Source organism: Eupeodes corollae, chromosome 3, assembly GCF_945859685.1.
Source record: "Eupeodes corollae chromosome 3, idEupCoro1.1, whole genome shotgun sequence".
In the NCBI taxonomy this organism is placed as follows: Eukaryota; Metazoa; Arthropoda; class Insecta; order Diptera; family Syrphidae; genus Eupeodes; species Eupeodes corollae.
In genome coordinates, this window is record NC_079149.1 from 62,833,314 (window position 1) to 62,856,304 (window position 22,991).

Below are 22,991 nucleotides of genomic sequence, written 5' to 3' on the forward strand. Positions count from 1 at the left end.
CTCTGCATCGTTGGGGTATTTTCGTATCTGCAGGACAATGGCATTTAGGGAATTTCCGTATTTTTAAACTTCTTTTTAACTTGTTTTTAAGGATACTTCTAGTTTTAAGAAAACAATTTAACTCAAAACATATATTTCAATCTTTGTTGGCCTTGGTTGGATTCATCCATTCTTGACATACATTTTCTCTATAGAAGAACTGTATGTTTCATAGGATATTCACATTTTACTCCATATAGACTGTTAAAAATAAAGTTTTTAATTTTATAAACAATTGAATGTTTTCGGAAAGTCAATTTGCTGAATGTTAACGAAGCTGGATGAAAATAAATGAATCTATCAATGCAAACACATTTTTCAGGAGAGCAAATCATTCCGTCTTGTAGAATTAAAATTGAATGTTATCAACTGAAGGTAGTTCGTACTTAAATCCATTTCCTTAAAAAACGAATAAATTTCTATCAACAAATTATGCGGACAAAACAACTTCACGAAAAAGAGGACTTTACAAAGACAGAATTCCGAAGAAAAAGTCGGTAATTTATTTCCTCCAATTTACAAAACTGCTTGAAAACTGTGTCTACAGTTTTATTTTCACGGAATTTCTTCTTCGCAATTAATGCAGTTAAAAAAAGTAAGATTTCACGGACATAGCAACCTGCTTTGAATTAAGGTGGCGCAACAGTCCGTTGAGAACCAGTGCCTAGTGACTTACAAAACAACTCTCAACCATTCCTGTGTGCGAGTAATTGGAGGGACGGAGGGGACCTAAAGTTTATATGCCGAATCCGAACGGCTAATTTGAGAAAACACTTTTTCATGACAAGAATTACTCTTGGAGAATTTGTCAATTTCTCGCAAGGGGCAGTATCCATGAATAAAACTTTAGGTGGCACAGGCAGGGATCGAACCCAAGATCCTCGCATGACAGTCCAACGCACTAACCATAATGCTGTCATACTTAATCATTTTTAAATCTTCTTATTAAGTGGAAACACCAAAAACATTTATTTAATCTTTGGTGGAAACATAGAAAAACTTAATTATCTTTTCTATTGTTTAAGCCCAGTTAGTCCATTTTCATTATCAAAACTAGATAATATCAGCAGTAACAGATTGATTGTTTTCCCAAATGGAAAACACATGATTTCAAATGCACAACTACCCAACGAGCACAGCCATCGAAGTACAAATGTAATATCAATCGTACCTACATTTGAGAACGAAATCACATAAGATCCATTCGAGAATCGTATAAATGTCAAAACCCAACAGTAGTAAGATTCTACTTTAACTTTTATAGGTAGTATTCATACTACGGATATTGTTTTTGTTATTCGTGTAAAATTCTACTATACTTTTAATAGATTTTCCAACAAAACACGGTCTCTGCTTTCCCTTGGGCATTCAAACTCAAACTATACGTGTTTGAATGCCCAATGGAAACCAAGCAACTACGAACAACACAGCTCTGCTCTTTAAGTTGCTGTACCTTTAACATGACACAAAGAAAAATCTCCTTGTTTTCTTAATTTCTTTAGGTGTAGCGTAGGACAAACTGAGTCTCAGTATATAAAACGATAGAACACCAACTCATCACGGTTGGATACGGTTTTTATAGCTGTGAACTTTGATTGTACTTCGTGCGTTTTGGGTTGTGTCGGCGCTCCCTGGAGCGTGAACTTTTTACTCCTGACGCTCGTTTAAAACACAGGGGTTGTCATGTTCCTTTTTTGCTCTCTTTGCCACTACTGGTTCTGGCAATGAGACATGGACTGGGACTGGGACTGTAACTGGGATTGGGATTGGAGACTGGACAGGGTGCGTTCTTACTTTTGAAAATATACACTGACAATTTAAAATTGACTATTATATTGCTGTGAACACTGAAAGTGAAACTAGAGATGAAAACAATTTCTCGGTATAACTTGTTTGACCTTTGAAGGGAGTATAAATATAAACTCAAAGTTAAAGCAGTGATTTTCTTTTCAACACTTATTCACAAATTGGATTAATAATAATGTAAAGGCATTGGATGGGGTTGGAAATTAAGATGGAGATGGGGATGGGAGTGGGTATGATGGTGGTAGCTGGTAGGTATAGTGGGTCACTTTGAGATAATTGAATGCAGCGGAGTGGTTATAATTTTATTTAGCAATTAAGTTTATTTCGACTTATATTTGAAGACTTTTGAGGGATTAACGATTTTTATATTTTTTTGAGAATTTGGTGAAACCGCGTTTAAGTTCGTTTTAAGAAGTGAAGCAGTCGTTATCCAACTCAATTATTTCTTATTAATAATGACAATGAAGTCTTATCATTCCGTGGCAGAGCGTTCGGACGTAATGAAACAACCATGCAATCAAGATATTTTATGTAAATATAAAATAGTAATTTCAGTTTGTTAAAAAAGAAATTGCCTGAAAACTCTAAATCTGTAGTAAATTTTATAGAGCTTCATTAAGAACAAAGTATGTATTTAAATTTTAAGAAATCTTGCTTGGCTGACGAACATCTTATTAAGACAAATCAGATGGGGCTTGATGGTTTTACATATGTTTGGTGGCTCTCGTTTGAGGTTGTTTTTACCCTAGAAATAGATTAGCCCAATTCATCGAATCAATGGAACACTGACAGCTGTGAAATACATAGACATTCTAAAGGACTAACTTGTTACTAGGGACGAAGAAACCACGTCAGTCATATAGAAGTTCCAGCACTTCAATGAAAGAAGCCACAGTGCTGACAATTTTAAGGAACAGTTCTATCACTGTACCTCAATGAGAATAGGTTAATGCAGACCTTGGCCCAAATGAATAACTGTGTGTGGACGTAAAATACACGGATGCATTAAAATAATGTCAACTTTAGTCTTTATTGAAATACTGAAACCACTCCACTGTTTTTTTTGGCTTATAAGAATGTCTTTTTGGAGTATCTCCAAAACATAAATGTAATTGGGTACGACTGCTAGCAAATTGTAGCATTTCTGCAAACTTTCTTTTAATTACAGTATTTTCAAATCATGTCTGTAGCATGTGTTTTGGATGTAGGAAAAACTGGAACTAGTTATGTCATTTTCCTCTGTCACAATCAATGAAATTGTCTGGATGTCTTTGGAACTCAACAATCGAAAACGCCCTCTAACGATTTGGAGCATTTCTGCCAACTTTCCTTCCATGATAGTATTTTTAAATCATATCCGTAGCATGTGTTTTGGATGTAGGAAAAACTGGAGCTATAGTTATGTCATTTTCCTCTGTCACAATTAATTTAATTGACAGGATGTCTTTGCAACTCAACAATAGTCAAGTTCAAACAACCTAAAGCACAATTGCAGTCAACTGCACTCTTTGAACGTACATTTTGACCAAACCAACTATAGTTTGCAATTGATCCGTATTTTTTCGAAAATAATACTGGCCAAACCATCACCGTCAACAGCGATCACTAAAGGTCGCTGCTTACCAACTTCTTGTGGTCTGAATTGGATGATATGGACACCAAAGACATATGGATTTGACAGGATGGTGCAACGTTACGAACAGCTCAAGACACAATCGATATTCTGCTCGAGTGGTTTCATGAATTGGCCACCAAGATCGTATGATTTGGACCCTTTAGAATTTTTTTTGTGGGTCTTCTTTAAGTCACCGATCAATATAAAAATCCCTGCGGCCTTCAAAGTTAACATTATCGATTCCATCGGTCATCAGGACAAAGCAAAGTCGCTGTGGCCATTTAAACAATATTATATTTCACACATAATGTCATTGATAGGGCTCTCAAATATTAATAAAGCCTTATCGATATTTATTTATGCAAATTGTTTTATCCAATTTTAAAATTGACCGAACTTTAATAGAAAACCCTATATTATGTATATTAATAATGCTTTTTTAGATAACTGATTTTATGAATAAGAAGAAGAAGAACATATTCAACAGTGTTTGAAGAAAATTTGATAAAATAGAATGAGTATAAGGGTTGCTAGAGAATTGTTTTATTGAAAACCATATATTTAATTAATTGAAGATTTTCTCAAACACATAAAGCAATTATACTCAATTTGTCAAAGAAAATCACGAGAGTAACATCATAAAATCTAATTTTCACTTGTTATGATATATGTACTGTACGTCCTCTTACTTATATAGCTGCCTAAAAGCTATAAGTTAATTTACATAAAGAAGAAAGATACTTACAACACAAAGCAACCCCCAATGAGTAAGTCTCGAAGAATATATTATGTGTGTACCTATTTCCTACTCCCTCAGTTTAAGATGTTTTTTTTATATCTCAATTAAATTTGAATAAAATAATTTACCCACAGGTTGAGGTTGAAATATTTAATTTAAATGTCACAGGAGTTCTGATTTATTAGGCGACAACGACACTAAGAGGCTTTTCTTTAGCTTGAAATCTTCTTATTAAATAATATTGTCCTCATAAAATATTCAAGTTTATCGTTTCATTAATTTATTATGTGGAAAGAGTAGCAATTTCTTCATAATTCTTATGTTTTAGAATATTTTCTTAAGTAGCTATGAATGCATATAAAATAAAATAAAATATTCTTCAAAAAAAACGTTTGGATGTATTTTACAATTTTGAGTTTGACCCATTATACCTAAATGGTATTCAAGGTGTTGAATTAAAATGAAATTGGTGGTAAAAGGATGATAACGGTGAATTCATAAAAAAAAACTTCATATTTGTCAAATTGGACATTTTGAGATTTCCCGAAGTTTCAATGTCCCTAGAATAAAAATAAATTATTTATTTTGACTTATCTGATTTGTTTAATGTGTAGTTATGTTCGTACGTTCGTCTGAACATTCTGGATATGTAAAGTAAGGACTATGGAAAACATCGGGCATGACAAGGGTCATATATAGCTACAGAGAGGGGTTTACTACTCAATTGCTTTCTTAACCCAAAGAAACAGCGGTTAGCAAGAGTAATTCTTCGTTTGAATTCAAAACTGGTGTTGTTATATGCGCTAATAACGGAGCCTAGGTAGACGAAGTCCTTAACCACTCGTTTCGAAGTCATTATAGCGCAAAGTTGTAAATAAAATCTATTTATACAGTTGGAAATTTTTCGTACAACTAGACAACTGCAAATCAAACCTGAAGAACATCAGAGCCGGAGTTGCACAAGGCTCAAAACTTGTTTCCTTCCTCTACAGCCTGATGACATTCGACCAACCCACACCAATTGGATGCGAGAATCTGTTATATGCTGATGACTCGCTCACATATGCATCATCCATATCACCCCTTATCGCTCTTTAAAAAGTAGAAGCTCACATAGGAACCTGGTCTTAAGACTCCCTGACGGATCCACCATAGCTACCAAACTGAACGTGAAGTACCATGGAATCCATTTCAATGAGTTGCTAAGGTTCAACCAGCACTCCAAAAATGTTCTTAAAAAATTCAATTTGGCCTTCCACCGCCTACACCCTTTGATGAAGAAAAGAACATGAATATACTTGTTATATTAACTCAGCCATCAACGCCTATCTTAGAACAGTAACAAATATAAAAGCTCTAAGATTTGAAGCTGGCTATGAATCCTTTGGAAAAAAGGGCAAAAAATCTCATCAGTAAAACACTAACAAATTCAACTTATCCTCTCTTCAATACTGCCTAAATTGAAATTAAGTCAGCAAAAACGAATAAGAAAATATCTACCTATGCACTTATAAAAATGATTTCTCTTGTTTCCAATCTTAACTCATTTTCATGCAACAATATACAGATATTAGTAGATACTCCAATATCTTGGAAAAGAGATTCACTTCCCATTTTCACTCAGCTTGCAAAATTAAAAAAAAGAAAATACTACTGACGGCTGACGAGATCTTTAGAATGCTTCACGAAGAAATGATCTCTGCCTCAAACGCTGATAGAATCATTTACACACTTGGAATCAAAGGAAATGAAGAAGCTACTTTACTCATTAAAGAGTACCCCAAATGTTACCAGGTCTTTCGCCGAACAGTCATTGAGGACCATAAAAAGAGTTTATCGAAAGTTGGCGAAATTCTAAAACATTTCTACGAAAACATTAACCTGCTTATACGCGTATCTCTTACAACCGATCTCTTAACAGGGAAGATATCATAAAACTTTTTCGAATAAGAGTTGGAAATGCAACTAACGCAAATTTATTACAGTGCTGTAAACTATATTCTACCTGTCAAACCATACTCTCTGTTTTTCATATCCTTGTCGAATGTCATTTATCTCGACAAACTGATGAATCATCAGACAACATTGGGCAGGTTCAGGCGACATAAGGGACTTGAAAATAAGACACGTAGAAACGCATTTGATTGGCCAATAAGGTAAAAAAATTGCTTATAATTAAGGGAACTTTATTGCAAACTTGGCTGGAAAGTTAGTCAAGAAAAATCTCCCTAACTATTGGATGCGTTCATTCTAAGACAGATAGGGTATCCGGATACCTTTTTGTTAGTGTTTTACGTGTAAAATAACAGCTGATCAAAAACAGCTGAGATATCAATAAAAGGAATCCAAATGTATCCAAGAATTTCTGGGGTATGTACATAGGTATCTGACAGTACAGCTGATTCAACACATGGTTAAATTTCTAGAAACTTGAAAATTGATTTCAGCTTTTTGCATTTGTTGTAATAGACGATGAAGAAGCTATTTACCTCCGAATTTTAAAAGACAATTATGATCTATTTAGACTTCGAAGCTTAAATGTTTCTCTGCTTTTTGTGAACAGCTGAAACTTGTTTTTATTTTTTGACAGCGATCTTAATACAGCTATCCAACTTGTTCAACAAGGTATCTAAAAATCCACCTATCCAAGATACCCTATCCAACACGAGATTGAACGCAGCCATTAAGTCAAGTCAACTTAAGTCAGAATGACAATCGATCATGTTTTTTAATCAACTGAAAGTTTAACTTTATTCCTCTACGATTTATTTATTTTTCGCAAAATTGAAAAAGAAATAAGTAATATTTTTTAATGCAAATTGGGATGGACTTGTAGTTTGCCTAAGGACTATTTTGTAGAGAATAATGTGTTTGGTAGTTTTTGGTACCGTAAAGGGAAGTAAAGTTCTGAGTTTATGACACTTGAAAAACTAACCAGTTGACTTGGTCAAGATGTACATAATATGTACATTTAAGGAATGCAGTTGACTGCAAATGAAGTACCTTATGTTGTTTGAAACTGCCCATTTGTTCCTTCTAATTTAACTTAATCATATTGAATATTAATGTAAATACATAATATGTAAATAAAAGACCGCATCATACATATAATCTGCCTACCTTAATGCTTTAATAAAACATTTTGTAAATTATTTTAATAAATAAAAAAATAACTATTTTAACGGGCACCAATGGGAAGATATCAGTTTGGGCCAACTTTTTTTATTTTACTTTTTAATCTCTAAATTATGAAGTAAATCATGTTTACAAATTTATCGTTTTGAATGATATTAAACGTTTTGCAATTATTATTAACAATGCCCATGGTGGTTTCGTGTGCGGGAAACGTTGGAAACCCAACAGCAATCAAGGTAGATGATATTAGAAATGCTCCAATCCTTCACTGACCTTGCGTCAATAGTAGCTGCCGATAATATCTTAAAAGAAGAAACATTAAATCCAAACATTTCAGCATAAAATATAAACCACTGCTGTATAAGCATAAATTATAAACCGCTGCTTCGTAAGATTTTCACTCTACCAATACTCACTTATGAATTTGAGAATTAAGAGACCTTTACCTCTTATCCGCGTTTAAAAACAAAATCCTGTGGAGAATAGTTGACTCTATTTGTGAGAAAGGACAATTCCAGAGGAGGTATTCCCAACATCGGCACTCTATTAGTTCTTGTTTTGACTGCACATTTTCGCATAGTGACCATTTTAACTATTTGATCTTGATCTAAGATGTTTTATACATGTTTTATGTACCTTCTGTACATGCACACATTCATTAATCTTAATAATTATACTTAAAAATGAGTCTCCGTTGCTATCTCTGATTATTTTTGTTTCATGGTTATTTCAGAACTTTCAATTTCATTGTTATCCCTTATTGATTTGGTTGGGAATTGTGATCTACCTACCTGCTGATAATTTCTGTTTTTGTTTGTTTGATTTTAATGTTTAAAACATAATGTCCCAAAATGTTATTATGATTCATCCGATATCATAATTCTATTATTTGTGTCCATAATCCTAAAACAAAACAATGAATTATCTTCAAACTGATGAGTATCAGTATTTACAGGCTAGTATAGTAATCAATCAAATAAAACTATTTAAAATCCCTGCTTGTTCTTAAGAACCAATCAGTGTGTATTACGGCTTGAAAGTGAAGAGTGGTTTCTAAGTTTTTAAATCTTCAGTTTTCTTTAATATTAAGTAGTATTTAAGTAGGCAATATAGTTTTAAATTTGCTACTTATATACTATTTTATGTTAAGGTGAAAAATAAAACAAAATTCGTTCAAATGTTAATTTCAAAAATCGTCTAACAAAAGTAAAAACAACTTGTCTTGAGTATTTTGTTAAGTAGACGATATGGTAGGTGAATTTCCAATTCAATTCTCCTTATATCAACTACTTATTAAAATGCTTCAGATTTCATCAAGAATATTTATTTGATACGATACAAAAAAGATCAAAAATGTGTTTTTTTGTTTTTGAAGCAGATTAAAACGTCGATACGATTTGAAGATCCTTCTAAATTTAAATCTTACCTTATTTTCTTTTTTCTAAAGAAATATTTTTTTTATACAAATATTTTCTGTACATAGATTTACTGTGAAATAGTTGTTGATTAATCGTACTTTTATGATAAATTTTTTCGGATGAATTAAAATCAGCCAATTATACAATAGAAGATAGTATACACTTAGTCCAAAAAGTCTTCAAAGAGCAGCCTAATTTTAGTGTTTTTTGAAAAAAAAGTACTAGGAATTAATTAAAACCAAAGTGGTAACATTGAAAAAAACTTAGTTTTCACCTTTACCTTTTTACCAAATTTTAAAAAAAAAAGTGATTGTGATTTTCAAAAATACTTGTTTAATAATAATTAATAATAAATATTATTTACCTACCGAAACACACAGCGTCGTTGTTGAAGAAGCTGATGTATACTCGCCTTTAATTATTACCAATCTTACTAATTCTGTTGTAATATCTGAAGCATAGACGGAGCTGCTGTAGATGTCAAACTCACCAGCTGCGCCATCGCGGCAATTTCCTCATAGCGTTGTGTACTCGATAACTGTACGGTTGTGATAAGGATCAGTGCAGATTTTTTAAAATTATTTTCAAGTTTAAATTATCATTTATTATGAGCGAAGCTAAAGATAAAATTAGTGATGACGAGCATTCGAGAAAAAGGAGCGACTCGTCGGAATCGTCACCATCTTCTTCCGAAAGTGAAGGCGTCGCTTCACCTCCTCCAAATAAAAGAAAGAAAAACATGTCCAAACATGTTTCTTCTATGGATCAACGGGTAAATGATCTAACGGACCAGGTTTGTCAGCTTTCGCAGTATGTAAGTATGCTTTTACCACAGGACATTATGACACCCAACCAGCCGAGTACCTCCTCCTTTTTATATAATCCAGAAAGTTCACGGAGAACTTTAGACCTGGGTGAGTTGCATACGGAATGCGATTCTAATTTAGTTCAGCCAGCTAAACAGGAAAATCTGAAAGAGTTAATGCAATTGCAGCACTTTGGTTTGCCTACTTGGAGGAGCGTCAGGTATTCTAAAGCTATGAAATCATTAGCTGCGACCCCGGGTTTTGTGGAACTAAAAGTGAACGATGAGTTATGTACCCTAAATAAGGGAAAAGATTACCTCGCTTCAACAGAACAAGTAATGGCCGCATTGTCAAATGCATTATTGGAACAAAAGTCATTACTCAAGTCCGGGTTGCAGTCTATTATTGATTGGGCGTTTAAATCACCGAATGAATTGAACCCAAATACTCTTTATGAACAATTCACTGCAATATTCGGATCTTCGTCTGCTTCTTATAAGATCTCTGAACTGGCACTTCAGGTGGTCTGTGGCAAGAGAGCAGAATGCATTGAGGTGCGGAGAGAAAGGCTAGTGGGTGAAATAGCTAATAAGAACGTCCAAGTTGCCCTTAGAGGTGTAAATCCTAGTGCTGAGAACCTTTTCGATAAACAGGAATTGTCTTCCTTAATACAGTCATTGGGGGGAGTGCAGTCATGGCTTAGTGTTTCGTCTCACGTTAGAGAAAAGAAAACTTTTACTCCAAAGCTAGTCCACATCCAGAGTAGAAGAAACGCAGTTGATAGTAGAGTGGGTTCTCGAAAGCATTACAAGTATAATCATAAAGACCAGAAAGTAAACAACTCAAATAAGGGCCAAGGCAAAAAGTTTAATTCTTCCTTTCGTTCCAAAGAACACGACAGAGACAATAAATGATTCAGGTTCAACTTTCAGAGGGGGTCAGTTGCAAGCTTACCAAGAAAGCTGGAAGGATTTGGGTGCAAACTCTTTTATTTTAAAAACTATTTCAGGAACAAGAATCCCGTTTTGCAAAAAACCCCATTTAACATACCCTTCAAGAGCTACTCGGATCAAGTTTGCAACAGCATTTTCAGACAAAATGGACATGCAGATTACAGAGATGAAAAAACTGAAAATCTTAGAACCCCCTTCGGAAGTTGGACCAAGTTTCCTTTCAAAAATGTTCTTAATAAGGAAGTCGGATGGAGGTCTTCGTCCGATTTTCGACTTGCGAGCCCTAAATTGTTACGTGAATGTAAAAACATTCAAACTAATTTCTCACTCTGCGATTCCAGAGTTTTTGCAACCAAGAGATTGGATGATAAAAGTGGATATTTCTCAAGCATATTTCCATGTGCCAATAGCAGAGAGCCATCGACGTTTCTTAAGATTAATGTACAAGGAAGAGCTCCTTCAACTGACTTGTCTGCCGTTTGGCCTTGCTTCGGCTCCAAGAGTGTTTTCAGCACTAACTTGCTGGATCGCGGAGATCCTACGCAAAAGAGGTATGCGAGTGTTAGTTTATTTGGACGACTTCCTTTTAGTAAATCAGGACCCCTCCATACTAGAAACACAGGTTGCGGAAACCGTTCGAATTCTAGAGGAACTTGGCTGGGAGATAAATTTCAAAAAATCAGTCCTTATTCCAAGTCAAGAATTGGAGTACCTTGGAATTACTTGGAACACTTTCAAAAACATTATGTTCCTACCAGCAAAAAAGGTGGAGAAGATTCGATCTTCCCTTCAGGTAATGTCAAATTTAAAGTGTTGCAATCTGCATCGGTTGCAGCAGATACTGGGCCAATTAAATTTCGCCAGTTTTGTAGTGCCCAGAGGTCGACTCCATTCTCGTTACCTTCAGATTTTTTCAAGGCAGTACGACAAACGTCCGAGACAAAAACTCATCATCCCTCGGAGGGCTCTGAAAAAAATAGATTGGTGGCTCCAAGCGTTAACGAAGGACGAGTTAATACACAAAAAAGAAGTGACACATTTTCTGGCAACGGATGCTTCAGATACAGGATGGGGTGCTCATCTGAACGAAACAGTCTTATCAGGTCAGTGGTCGAAAGATCAGAAAAAATGGCATTGCAATTTAAAGGAAATGTACGCAGTTTTCATGGCAATAGACAAGAGGGCATCAGTTCTGAAAGACGCACATATTCTTCTGCAGTCAGACAATCGAACTTTGATTGCTTACATACGGAAAGAAGGAGGCACAAGATCAGTGAACCTTTTAAGTTTAACATACCAACTCCTTCAGCTTGTCGATCGGCTCAATATAACAATATCCGCATTTTATCTTCCGGGAAGATACAACGGAATAGCCGACAGATTGTCAAGAGGTCGTCCGACGCCGGAATGGCATCTTCTACCCCAAGCAACTGCGGAAGTTTTCAAAAAATGGGGAATTCCAGAGATAGATCTCTTTGCTTCAAAAGAAGCAAAAGTTCTCGACAACTATGTATCAATAGACTGCAAAGATCAGGCAGCAGCTTACATAAATGCTTTCAGCCGGAGTTGGGATTATTGCCTAGGTTGGATTTTCCCACCGCCCAACTTAATGCCGAGGGTTCTAGCACACTTGAACCGACCTCACGGGAAGTACCTAATTGTGTCACCAGAATGGGACCAGACCTTCTGGATGTCCGACCTCAGAGCTCGAGCGCTGGAGCCCCCCTTTGTAATTCAAAACCTGCGGAAGGTGTTAATAGATGTAACAACTGGCCAGCCTCCCTCGCAGGTAGACAATTTAACCCTGAAAGTATGGATAGTTGGGGCTGGGGAGGCCAGCTAGTAGATTGGACTTCCGAAGAAAAGAATTTATTGAGTAAAGGATGGAGAGATTCTACACTTAAAACCTATTCTCCTGCTATCAAGAGATGGCTTCTTTGGTGCGAAAAGGTTGGGATCAATCCTAGATCCCCTAAGGGTTCTAGCTTAGCGAGATATTTGGCCAATCTTTACCTGAAGGATAAATTTGCTTCCAGTACTATCCTTGTGCACAAGTCTGCGATTGCAACCTTTTGTGATCCAGCGTTAGTTGATAGTCTAACAAAAGACTTTTTTGTACGGCGTATTTTAAGAGCTATCTGTTCTTCTCAACCACCTTCCGAGAAACCACCCATTTGGGATCCAAGGTGCGTGTTTAATTGGTTAGCAGAGAATGAGTTTAAAAATGGAAACTTATTTGAGGCCTCGAGGCGAACAGCTTCCATTCTACTCTTAGCGTCAGGTAGAAGAGTTCATGACCTCACACTTTTGAAAATATCATGCGATAACTACATAGAGAATGATGGCAATATAATTTTACATCCCTCATTCGGATCCAAGACTGATTCAGCCAGACACAGGCAGTCTAGTTGGCAGTTAATTTGCCATGAAAATAAGAATGTCTGTCCTGTTTTTTGGATAAAACAGTTGATTAGACTCTCTCAAGCTAGGAGGGCTCTCCAGAGCAACTTAGATAGCTTGTTCATAACCATTCATGGACCGGTAAAGCCGGCATCAAGAACAGTAATTGGAAGCTGGATTCGCACTGTCTTAAAAGATGCGGGCGTTGGTGCTCCTCCAGGAAGTTTCAGAGCAGCGGTTGCTTCATTGGGTTGGCTAGAGAACCAACCATTAGATGAAATTTTATCAAGAGGAAACTGGAGTACTGAGAATACGTTCCGAAAGCATTACTGCAGAGAGATAAGTTCAAATACTAACCTAAGTTCAACTTTTCTTTTTAAAAACTTTAAGCCAATATAATTATAAAATTTTAAGTTATGTTATATGATAGTCACGGAGACTTTTATGTTATTAAAAATGAATTTCTTTATTTGTAATTAGTTGAATTATTTATAAAAATAAAAAAAAAAAAAAAAAACATTCATCATAGCGTTGTGGGCAAACACCAGCAGATAACAGACAGGTCTTCAACAACGACGCTGTGTGTTTCGGTAGGTAAATAATATGTCGGTTTTACACTAAAATAAAACCGATATTATTTGCCGCAAAACACACAGCGTCGGAGCAAGTTCCTTGCTGGTGAAGACACTATGAGGAAATTGCCGCGATGGCGCAGCTGGTGAGTTTGACATCTACAGCAGCTCCGTCTATGCTTCAGATATTACAACAGAATTAGTAAGATTGGTAATAATTAAAGGCGAGTATACATCAGCTTCTTCAACAACGACGCTGTGTGTTTTGCGGCAAATAATATCGGTTTTATTTTAGTGTAAAACCGACATATTTTATCTCAGAAAAACAAAAAAAGCTGCTGTAAGGAGACTTTTCGGACTATGTGTCTTCTATTGTCGACTTTATCAACCGAAATTTTACATATTCTTGTGCCTCTTCTATTGTTGTATTATAATATAATAAGAATTAAAAACAATAATTTCATTAACAATTCAATACAATTACAAACAAGGAACCCAAAACACCCTTTTACCTTTTTCATTTGGTTCAAATCAATAAAACTATAATAATAATAGAAAAACATGTATATACGTGACTTATTGTAATTACTATATTCAAATACTTTGAAGCATCATTTAAGTTTCCAACATTCAAAGGTTGAAATTAGCCTGAAAAGTTACTTTGTCATACCTATTTTTTAAGATTTGAATTTTTAGAAACCAGCGAGAAAATAGTTTTTCATAACATTCAAAATGTGCACAGCTCCTACAATCTGTACCTGCAGTCAAAACGAATAAATTGCAAAAATCTTTCAAAAAATATGTGTGTTTTTATTTAAACATATTATTTGGTAGTAGTTATTTTTTATTCACAATATTTCTTACATTTATAGGACTTAAATGACCATCAAAAGGTTCAAAATTTAAAATGGCTGTGGATTCTTTACTTCCGGAATTAATAATCCGATGACATCTTTTGGCAGTTGAGCAAAAAGTATCTACGTTTTCATCAACTCGTACAACTTCTGTACAATTGTTTGGATCATCTGGATAACAATCGTCTCCTAAAAATAAAAATATTCAAGTTACAAAACTTAATAATATATTTTTAGTCTTTACCTGGCAATATCCTTACTGAACCATTTTTACATTTGTGACTTACTGGAAGAAAAAGTGTTGATCCCTTGGAATTTCTTTCGGAAGCAAATTTTTGAACCTTTTCAATTTCACTCAAGTTAGCCAGACGCGAAAGTTCATAAACTTGTGGCGGTTGTAACGATACTTCTGCGTTGCGTTCAAAATATTCTGTTGGGGATTTCCACTGCAACAATTAATTATTTTATTATTGATTTTTTTTTATTCAGGAAATTAAGTTATGATCAAATAAATAAGTAAGTTATTTATTTTAATATTTTTTTTTGAAAAACGAAACTATTTAACCATGTTTTTACAATGAAAGCAGACTTGTGGTCTTAGGGATTGAGTGAAACCTATATTTTTGGGACTCGAAATACTCTATTAAAAAAAGATGATACCGAAACAGACAACAATTATTGTAAGCTATTTATGAAATGTCTTTTGACAAATAATGAAATGAAAATGAGTTTAAATCTACAGATCAATTTTTCTTATATGATTGTATTATTTTTCTTACCAATATTTCAGTCACTTCGTGTTCTTCACTGATCAAATTGGGTTTTTCGTTAAGGGTCACTAAGAAAAATGCTGTTTGAAATCTGCAAGTTTATTTTAAATTAAATAAAGCTATTGGGCTGAATTTATAAAATATTTGAGAATAACATGTTCGTGTATTTAATATACGTATAATTATTCTCTATTCTCTTATTAGCTATGTACTCATTTCTGGGTCGTAATGCTACGAATCTTAAATAATAGATTTTCATTATTTTGTATCTATTGGTTTAATAAAAAAAAATACGTTAAGTGGCACAACAGTTCGTTAACTAGGGATTAGTAACTTACAACTCTCCACCATTCCTATGTGCGAGTAATGTTGTCAGGGAAGGAGGGGACCTATAGTTTAAAGCTGAATGCGAACGGCTAGTTTGAGAAAGCACTTTTCATGGTAAGAATTACTCTTGGAGGATTATTCAATTCCTCGCAAGAGGTTGCACTTTGCAGCGCTTGAAACTAAGACCTCTGGCATGAAAGTTCTACAGTCCAACACACTAACCATCACGCCTTGTGTACTAACATTATGTATTATAAAAATATACTACACCTGTTGGAAGTTATCACTTCCTGTATCAAAATTTGTTTTTTAAAACCAATAAACGTATGAGGTGTTACGTTTCTATGAACCTTACTTAAAAACTTTGAATCCAGAGACATGAAACATAGATCCAAGTCTATGACAATAAGCTTTTACAGTTAGATCTGCATTTCAAATTCAATGCGGAGCCGGATTGTGCAACCTAAAACTTTTCAAAATGCCTTAAAAGGTTAAACAATCCCTTTAAACGAAGTGGCTATGTCGTATTTGTATAAAAAAGCTAAAGGGTTCCTAAAATCTTTTTTCGTTGATTAAAGCGATACAAAAAAGCTTGTTAGTTTTTCAGATCAAAATTTACGATTTTTGAATTTAAGTTTGTGAGAGTTTCTATTGCAGATGTGTAAATTTAATGCAAAATGCTGGAACATTTTGCTATATTCTATAAAAAGCGAAACAAAAATGATTTTTTGTTTTTCAAGAACAAAATAAATTGTGTTATATTGGTAAACAAGATTCTGTAACGTGTGCAATCAAAGTTGTTCGTTTTTCAGTTACTCACATGAACGAAATCATTCGTTCGATTTTATTTTACAGATCTTCGCCACTCAGTGATAGAACGAGATTTAGTTGATGTCCTTTCATTTGTAGTCTACATTCAATTTCAGTGTTTTAATAAACAATGGAGAGTTTCCTCTTTCCAGTATTAACATGTAGTTTGGAGCATTGGATGGTAATCAAAATATCCTTCTTATATAAAATCGGAGCAATTTTGCAATTTTTTGCTACCCCACACTTGAGCTGCATTAATTTTGACTCCGCTAGCTATTCAAATAATTTGTATTTACTGCTGTGAGCTATATACTTATTATTGAAGATGTTTTTCCATGCAATATTCGTATTTTCGCCTTTTGCAATTTATCGGCAAGATGTTTTTCAATGCTATTTTCTATTCTCCACAGTGAGGTTTAATTTTTTGTTAAATGTTTCCTAACTGCGCATTTTAAATCTCCATCAAAATGTTGTATGAGATTTAAGTCAGGCGATTGGGATGTCCACTCCAATACGCTAATTTTGTAGTCTTTAAAATACTTTTGAGCAGATTTGGATGTGTGCTTTGGGTCGTTGTCCTGCCCGTCCGCATAAGGCAGCATAGTATCCTTCATGATATTCACCTTCATATTTTGATCCATTGCAAATCAAATATATTGGTCTGCCGCCACCATTCTTGACCGTTTTCTAGATGTATTTGGGATTTAGTTATTTCAAAGGAAACTTTTTAACGGATCTTCCACCATCACTTTCGAACAAATTTATCTTTCTTTCGTCCATCCACAAAAAAAATTCCTCCACTTTTTGCCTCCTTTTGATCCACTAAAATCATAATGATGGTGGGTGACTTTAAACCTAATATTTATATTTTTTTTCCTTGGAAAGAGCACTATTCTTACGATCCTCAACTAGTCAAATAACTTTTGCAAACAACTTAAGAGATTTGCTCATTATTCTGGCTATTTTCCTCAAAGATTTCCCAAGCTTAGTAAAACTAAAATGACAGTTTTCTCTTTAAGGAACAATGCTTACCGCGACTCAAATTTTCCTTAAAATTGACTGTTATATTATTAAAATAATTTTAATTCACGTCCTAAAGTGAAATTATTGTATAAAAGTAAAAAAAATATTAAAAACTAATATTTTTGATAATAGTTAAATATTAAGGTCTGGGTTCCAATGTGTTTCTTTTTTAATGTCCACCAAAAACACAGTCTTACCTAAGAAAAGGATCATCTGCAAACAATCAAAAAAAAAATAAAAAAATGTTATTGTGCATTAGAGATCCTAGCTTGTTTTTTGATAACTGTAACAATTGCTTCTAATGCATGTTGATGTTTTAATTTGGTTTTATTCCTAGAAACTATCTCTGTTTTTTTTTTAATGTCCATATCTGTATATATGTACGAATATATCAACTAGAGTTGATATATTCTCACTTATTATTATTTAATTAAGTTTGCTAAATATTTCCTCCTCTAATTAACCATTGATATAACTTTGCCCATCATTGAGATGATCTTTAAAAGTTGTATAAATCTGGTCTATATACCTCAGAGCGGGAGAGATGTAAAGGTAGTTTTCATTCCCAAGGCGAGCAAATGCTCGCATGTCAACCCTAAGGACCTAAGACCTATTAGCCTATCATCTTTCATTCTCAAAACTCTGGAACGATTTATCGATATCCATATACGTAACAACATTGAGAAGAGACTATCAATGTCTCAGCATGCTTACTGCAAAGGGAAATCGGTAGAAACAACCTTGCACACTCTGGTAAGAACTATCGAATACTCCCTAGAGAAAAAGGAATACACTATGGTGGCCTTCTTGGATATTGAGGGCGCTTTCAACAACGTTGACGCATTCGCTATCACTTCTGCTATGACGACCTTAAACGTCAAATACTCAATCTGTGAGTTGATTAATCTAATGCTAAAAAGCAGGATCATCAACTCTAGTTTGGGAGATTTTTGCACAAAAAGGTCTGTCAGTAGAGGTGGTGTTCTGTCCCCTCTCCTGTGGAACATAGTAGTTAACCAACTACTAATATCCCTTGAGAGGGATGGCTACAGAGTGGTTGCGTATGCCGATTATGTTGCTATCGCTGTCACAGGGGAACATCCTAATACACTGAGAGACCTCCTCCAAAATGCACTCAATATGCTCACTAGATGGGCTGATAACTGCGGACTTAGTATTAACCCTCAAAAAACAGACTTCGTCCTTTTCACACGGAAATACAAGATCCCAGTAATTGTACCTCCTTCAATAAAAGGTATACCACTAATTTTTACCAATGAAGCCAATTACCTTGGTCTGATATTGGACAAAAAAATTAAGTTGGAAATCCAATAAACAGGAAAGAGTTAAAAAAGCTACAGTAGCTCTTTTCTTTTGCAAGAAAGCTATAGGAAGCAAATGGGGTTTTCAACCTCGCATAACCTACTGGCTATACACATCGGCCATCCGACCAATACTTATGTACGGGGTTGCAGTATGGTGGACTGCACTGGAGAAAGTCACATACTGCGACATACTCAGCAGAGTTCAGCGCACTGCATGTCTCTGCATAAGCGGGGCATTGAGAACCACACCCTCAGCAGCGTTAGACACTCTCCTCCATCTGACACCCCTCGACATATCCAGTAAACAAGTGGCAGCGAGTACAGCAATAAGACTCGACGCCTCATCTCAATGGACCAACAACAATGTGGGTCACTCCATCATTTTGAACCTCTTTGGTTCTATACCAAAGTACATAGACTACACTATACCTAAACCCCTATTTGGAAAAAACTTCCAGGTATCCATTCCATCCAGAGATGAATGGGAAGACAAAAAACTCCTGGATAACAAAAGTATTCATTTTTATACAGATGGATCCAAGACAAATGAGGGAGTTGGTGTGTACTCAGAAAAGCTTAATATAAGCATCTCATTCCGCCTCCCTAATCATTGTAGCGTCTTTCAAGCGGAAATTTTAGCGATCAAAGAGGTTCTCTCCTGACTAAGAGAAAACGTGATATCAACTTCTGATATCCGCATCTTCTCTGACAGTCAAGCTGCTATCAAATCCCTTGACAGTGTCTCGACCAAATCTTTGACGGCCCTCGATTGTCGATCGTCTCTTATGGAGATGGCGCAGCAATTTAACAATCACCTCTGTTGGGTGCCGAGCCACAGAGACATCACAGGTAATTGTAGAGCCGATGAACTCGCTAAAAATGGAACCGTCATACCTATTTCACCTGAAAGGGAGAAGATAGGTATACCGATAGCTACATGTAAACTTATGCTAAAAGAAACAGCTTTTGCGATAGCAAATTCTAGGTGGCACAGCTTACCAACATGCGCAGCCACAAAACTCATATGGCCTTCACTGGACCTAAAGCGCTCTAAAGACTTGTTATCTCACAGCAGACTTCATATAAGCTCCCTAATAGGTGTCCTTACAGGACACTGTCTTATAGGCAGACACGCAATACGACTTGGCGTAGCCTTAAATGACTTCTGTAGGAGCTGCATGGACGAAGAAGAAGAGGAAATAATCTCTCATCTCTTATGCACTTGCCCTTTCACTCAGACGCAAACTTCATCTGGGGGACTACTCTTTTGATAATCCCATTGAACTAGCTAAAAAGGATATCAAATACCTTCTTCGCTTTATAAAAAGCTCAAAATGGTTCGACTAGTAAGAAGTAATTCTCTAGATTCATGTGGTATCACAACGGGCCTTTCTCTTGGCCTAAGTGTGTGGATTCTAAATCCGCAGCCACGTTAACATAACCTAACCTTCCTCCTCTAATTAAAGGTAACTGTTACTTCTTTCTTATTTTTTGTATTCGTATAACCGGTGGATCTAATCTGTACCAACTTTACAAGAAAATTCTTCGAGAAATGTATATAAAAATGCACTTTAACCCTTTCACTATCTTTTGTGGTCGCATAATAACTTTGTATGTATAGATTTACATAAAATGTTTGTATCAACAAATTATAAACAAATAGCAATTGTGCTCTCCTTCATGAAGAATATTGAATAATTGAGGATATATAGGTTATTTATTTATTAATTATTATATAATCAATTCGCATCATATGTAATGTAAATAACGACAAAACTATCTTATTGTGTACTTACTTTTCTTTATTTTCTAGATTGTATTTTGATAATAAACTTGGAGTCTAATTGTTTAATTAAATGCATATAACACTACAAATAATACTGATACCAAAGTCTTTTTTTGAAAGTTTGTTTGCAATGCATTTGATGTGTGTAAATATTCTAATCTTGTTATTTTTAAATAACATACAATATAAGAATGTTTTTGAATGTGTGTAATGAATATGGATTTAGAAACTTACCTTTTTTTGTCTGATGCCGGAGTCAACCAAACAGACCATTCGTATAAACTCCACAGATCTGGAAATACATTTAATTCTTCGCACATTTCTAAAAACTTTGACGGATTATTATGTACTTCTTGCTGCCAATGTTTTCGATCAAAATCTTCTTTAAATACCCCGTATTGTCTTTCTTTGCTAAAGCTATCTTTTCCTCGACACAGGAACAAACCAACTTCTTCAAATGTTTCTCGAATAGCAGTGATACGCAATGCAATTTCCCTAAAATAAAAATCTTAATGTAAATTTCAAATAGTTCTCAAGCCTAACAATAGTTTAATTACACACTCATAGATAGGTATATAAATATACTAGTAAAACCTAAAATAAAATCTTACTTCTCAATAGAATTAGGTGAGGTTTTTGTGAAAATTCCAGGTCGTTGTCCATGAACAAGAGTAAGATCTTTCAAACATTTCTCTTGAATTCCTATTTTGTTCAAATGTTTTATCCAATTAGTGGACTCGTCCAGAGATTCTTTAACACCTCCTGGAAAAACCACATGATTTGGCATTAAAGAAGTTTTTTTAGAGCGTTTGAACATCAGAACCTGAAAAGAGTGAATCAAGTTAGTTTTCTAATTGTAATTGTAGTTTAATTTACATCATAATTGAATGTTTTGTTCTTGGTTCCATTCTTCGCTAGTACTATCATACTCGCTGATTCCTTCCACAACGTTTTGACACTCATTTTCTTGTGGAGTTTATAAAAGTTGAATAGTTTCTGATTTTGTATTCAATTTCTGGATTTCAATGTTCTTGAGGATTTTTAGAAAACTATGTGTAAAATCCGTGTTATCAGTTTATCAGGTCTTTTAGCCAGGCCACTGGGGTAGGGGTTTAAAGGTTTAAAGGGCACTTTATGTCAACATCAAGGTCGACTTCAATGAAATGTCTATTTCAACAAAGTGAAGAGTTTACCCTTTTAAAAGTAGGCAAGAAAGAGAAATAGCAAAATATTGCAAGTGCTGCTGCTCTTTTCTCACAATTCAAAACAAAAATTGAACTCGTTCGTTTATGAGTTCCATGTGTTCCCGAGGGAAAATAAGTTGCTTGCGATTTTCTTAAGTTTTTATTGTCATCATCATACGTCTTAAGTTACCGTACTGTACATGTCTAGCACTCTAGGTCATATATTTTTAATGAACAGAGTCTTTGAATGCCGGTCTCACGTATTTTACCCAGCCACAGCTACTTGGACAGATTGATTATTTTTATATTTTCCTTTTATCTGGATAAGTAAGTAATAATCAACATAAAAATGGTTTTTATAAACTAAATTAAAAATGTCTGGCTGTTTGTTCAGAAAAATATCTTTAAATTACTTAACTTGTAAGTGTGTTATTACACTCAGACTTTCTGTATGCTGCGTGTTTCGCATATATTCTTTTGAACACGTCACTCTCGCATTATTGCACTCGGATGTTTTTCAGTTGCGTGTTTTTGACATTTCTCTTTCATTTGTTGTTCTCATTTAATCAGATGAAGATAATGTAAGATGTGTAAGACCTTTGTGAGGATGTTTTAAAAAAAGTCAAGCAAAAGAAAAAAGGGAATTGGATTAAAATTTAGAAAGAAAAAAGATCTGATTTCGGATCCTTCACTTTCTTGACAAAAGAACTAAAATCGAATGATAAACCATCGTTTTTAAATTATATTAGGATGAATGAAGAAACTTTTAACCTGCTTTTGTCGTTTAATAAAAACGACATTATAAAATAAAATTGAGAGACGCAATATCGCCAGTTTGCCAGTTTGTTTCAACGGATGAACGGGACTCTCTTGAAATTTTCCGGTGGCATATTTCTTGTTTACTCGGAAACACTAGAAAAATAATAAAGCAACGCCAGGAAACAAAGAAAGGCAAGAAAAAATAACGTCAAAAACCTTCCAAGACAATCCTGAACTCACAAATCTGCGGGTTGAGACTTTTAAAGTATTTTTATTTCACCTACTTTCTCTTTTGCACTTATTATCGTCTTTCTAAAAACGTCAACTACGGTAAGCCAGTATATAAAGTTGGGCACTCACCCAAACAAAATAAAAATCGAGTTTTCGGCGAAAAGTTTTCGAAAACCCGAAAATCGTTCACACCGAACATTTACACGTTAACACGGTCTGTAAAATTTTGTATTGATGAAAAATTTTATGAGTAAAAAGTTAGGACTATTTCTTCCTCTAAAATTCTTTGTGAAAATAAATTGAATTTCTCCTAGGAATTTGTCTTTGCCGTCGACACCCTTAAGTCGATAATCCTTTTCTGTGCTGTGATAGAGCAGCATATCAGCGCAGACAAGGCCGTAACACTAGCTCGTCCCGAAGAAGAGTTTCAACTGAAGTT

The 22,991-nt window shown here is 34.8% G+C and overlaps 1 protein-coding gene across 1 annotated transcript; it reads right to left on the reverse strand.

The window, feature by feature from the left end:
• Positions 1 to 14,261: 14,261 nt before the first annotated feature.
• Positions 14,262 to 21,494, reverse strand: LOC129951954 (acyl-coenzyme A diphosphatase NUDT19-like). The gene is made up of 6 exons (XM_056064344.1): positions 21,255 to 21,494; positions 20,990 to 21,201; positions 20,613 to 20,873; positions 15,117 to 15,198; positions 14,582 to 14,783; positions 14,262 to 14,526 (listed from the first exon to the last, which is right to left on the reverse strand). The coding sequence occupies exons 1-6, from the start codon at positions 21,339 to 21,341 to the stop codon at positions 14,321 to 14,323; spliced, it is 1,050 nt and encodes a 349-aa protein (XP_055920319.1). The 5' UTR covers positions 21,342 to 21,494; the 3' UTR covers positions 14,262 to 14,320.
• Positions 21,495 to 22,991: the final 1,497 nt, after the last annotated feature.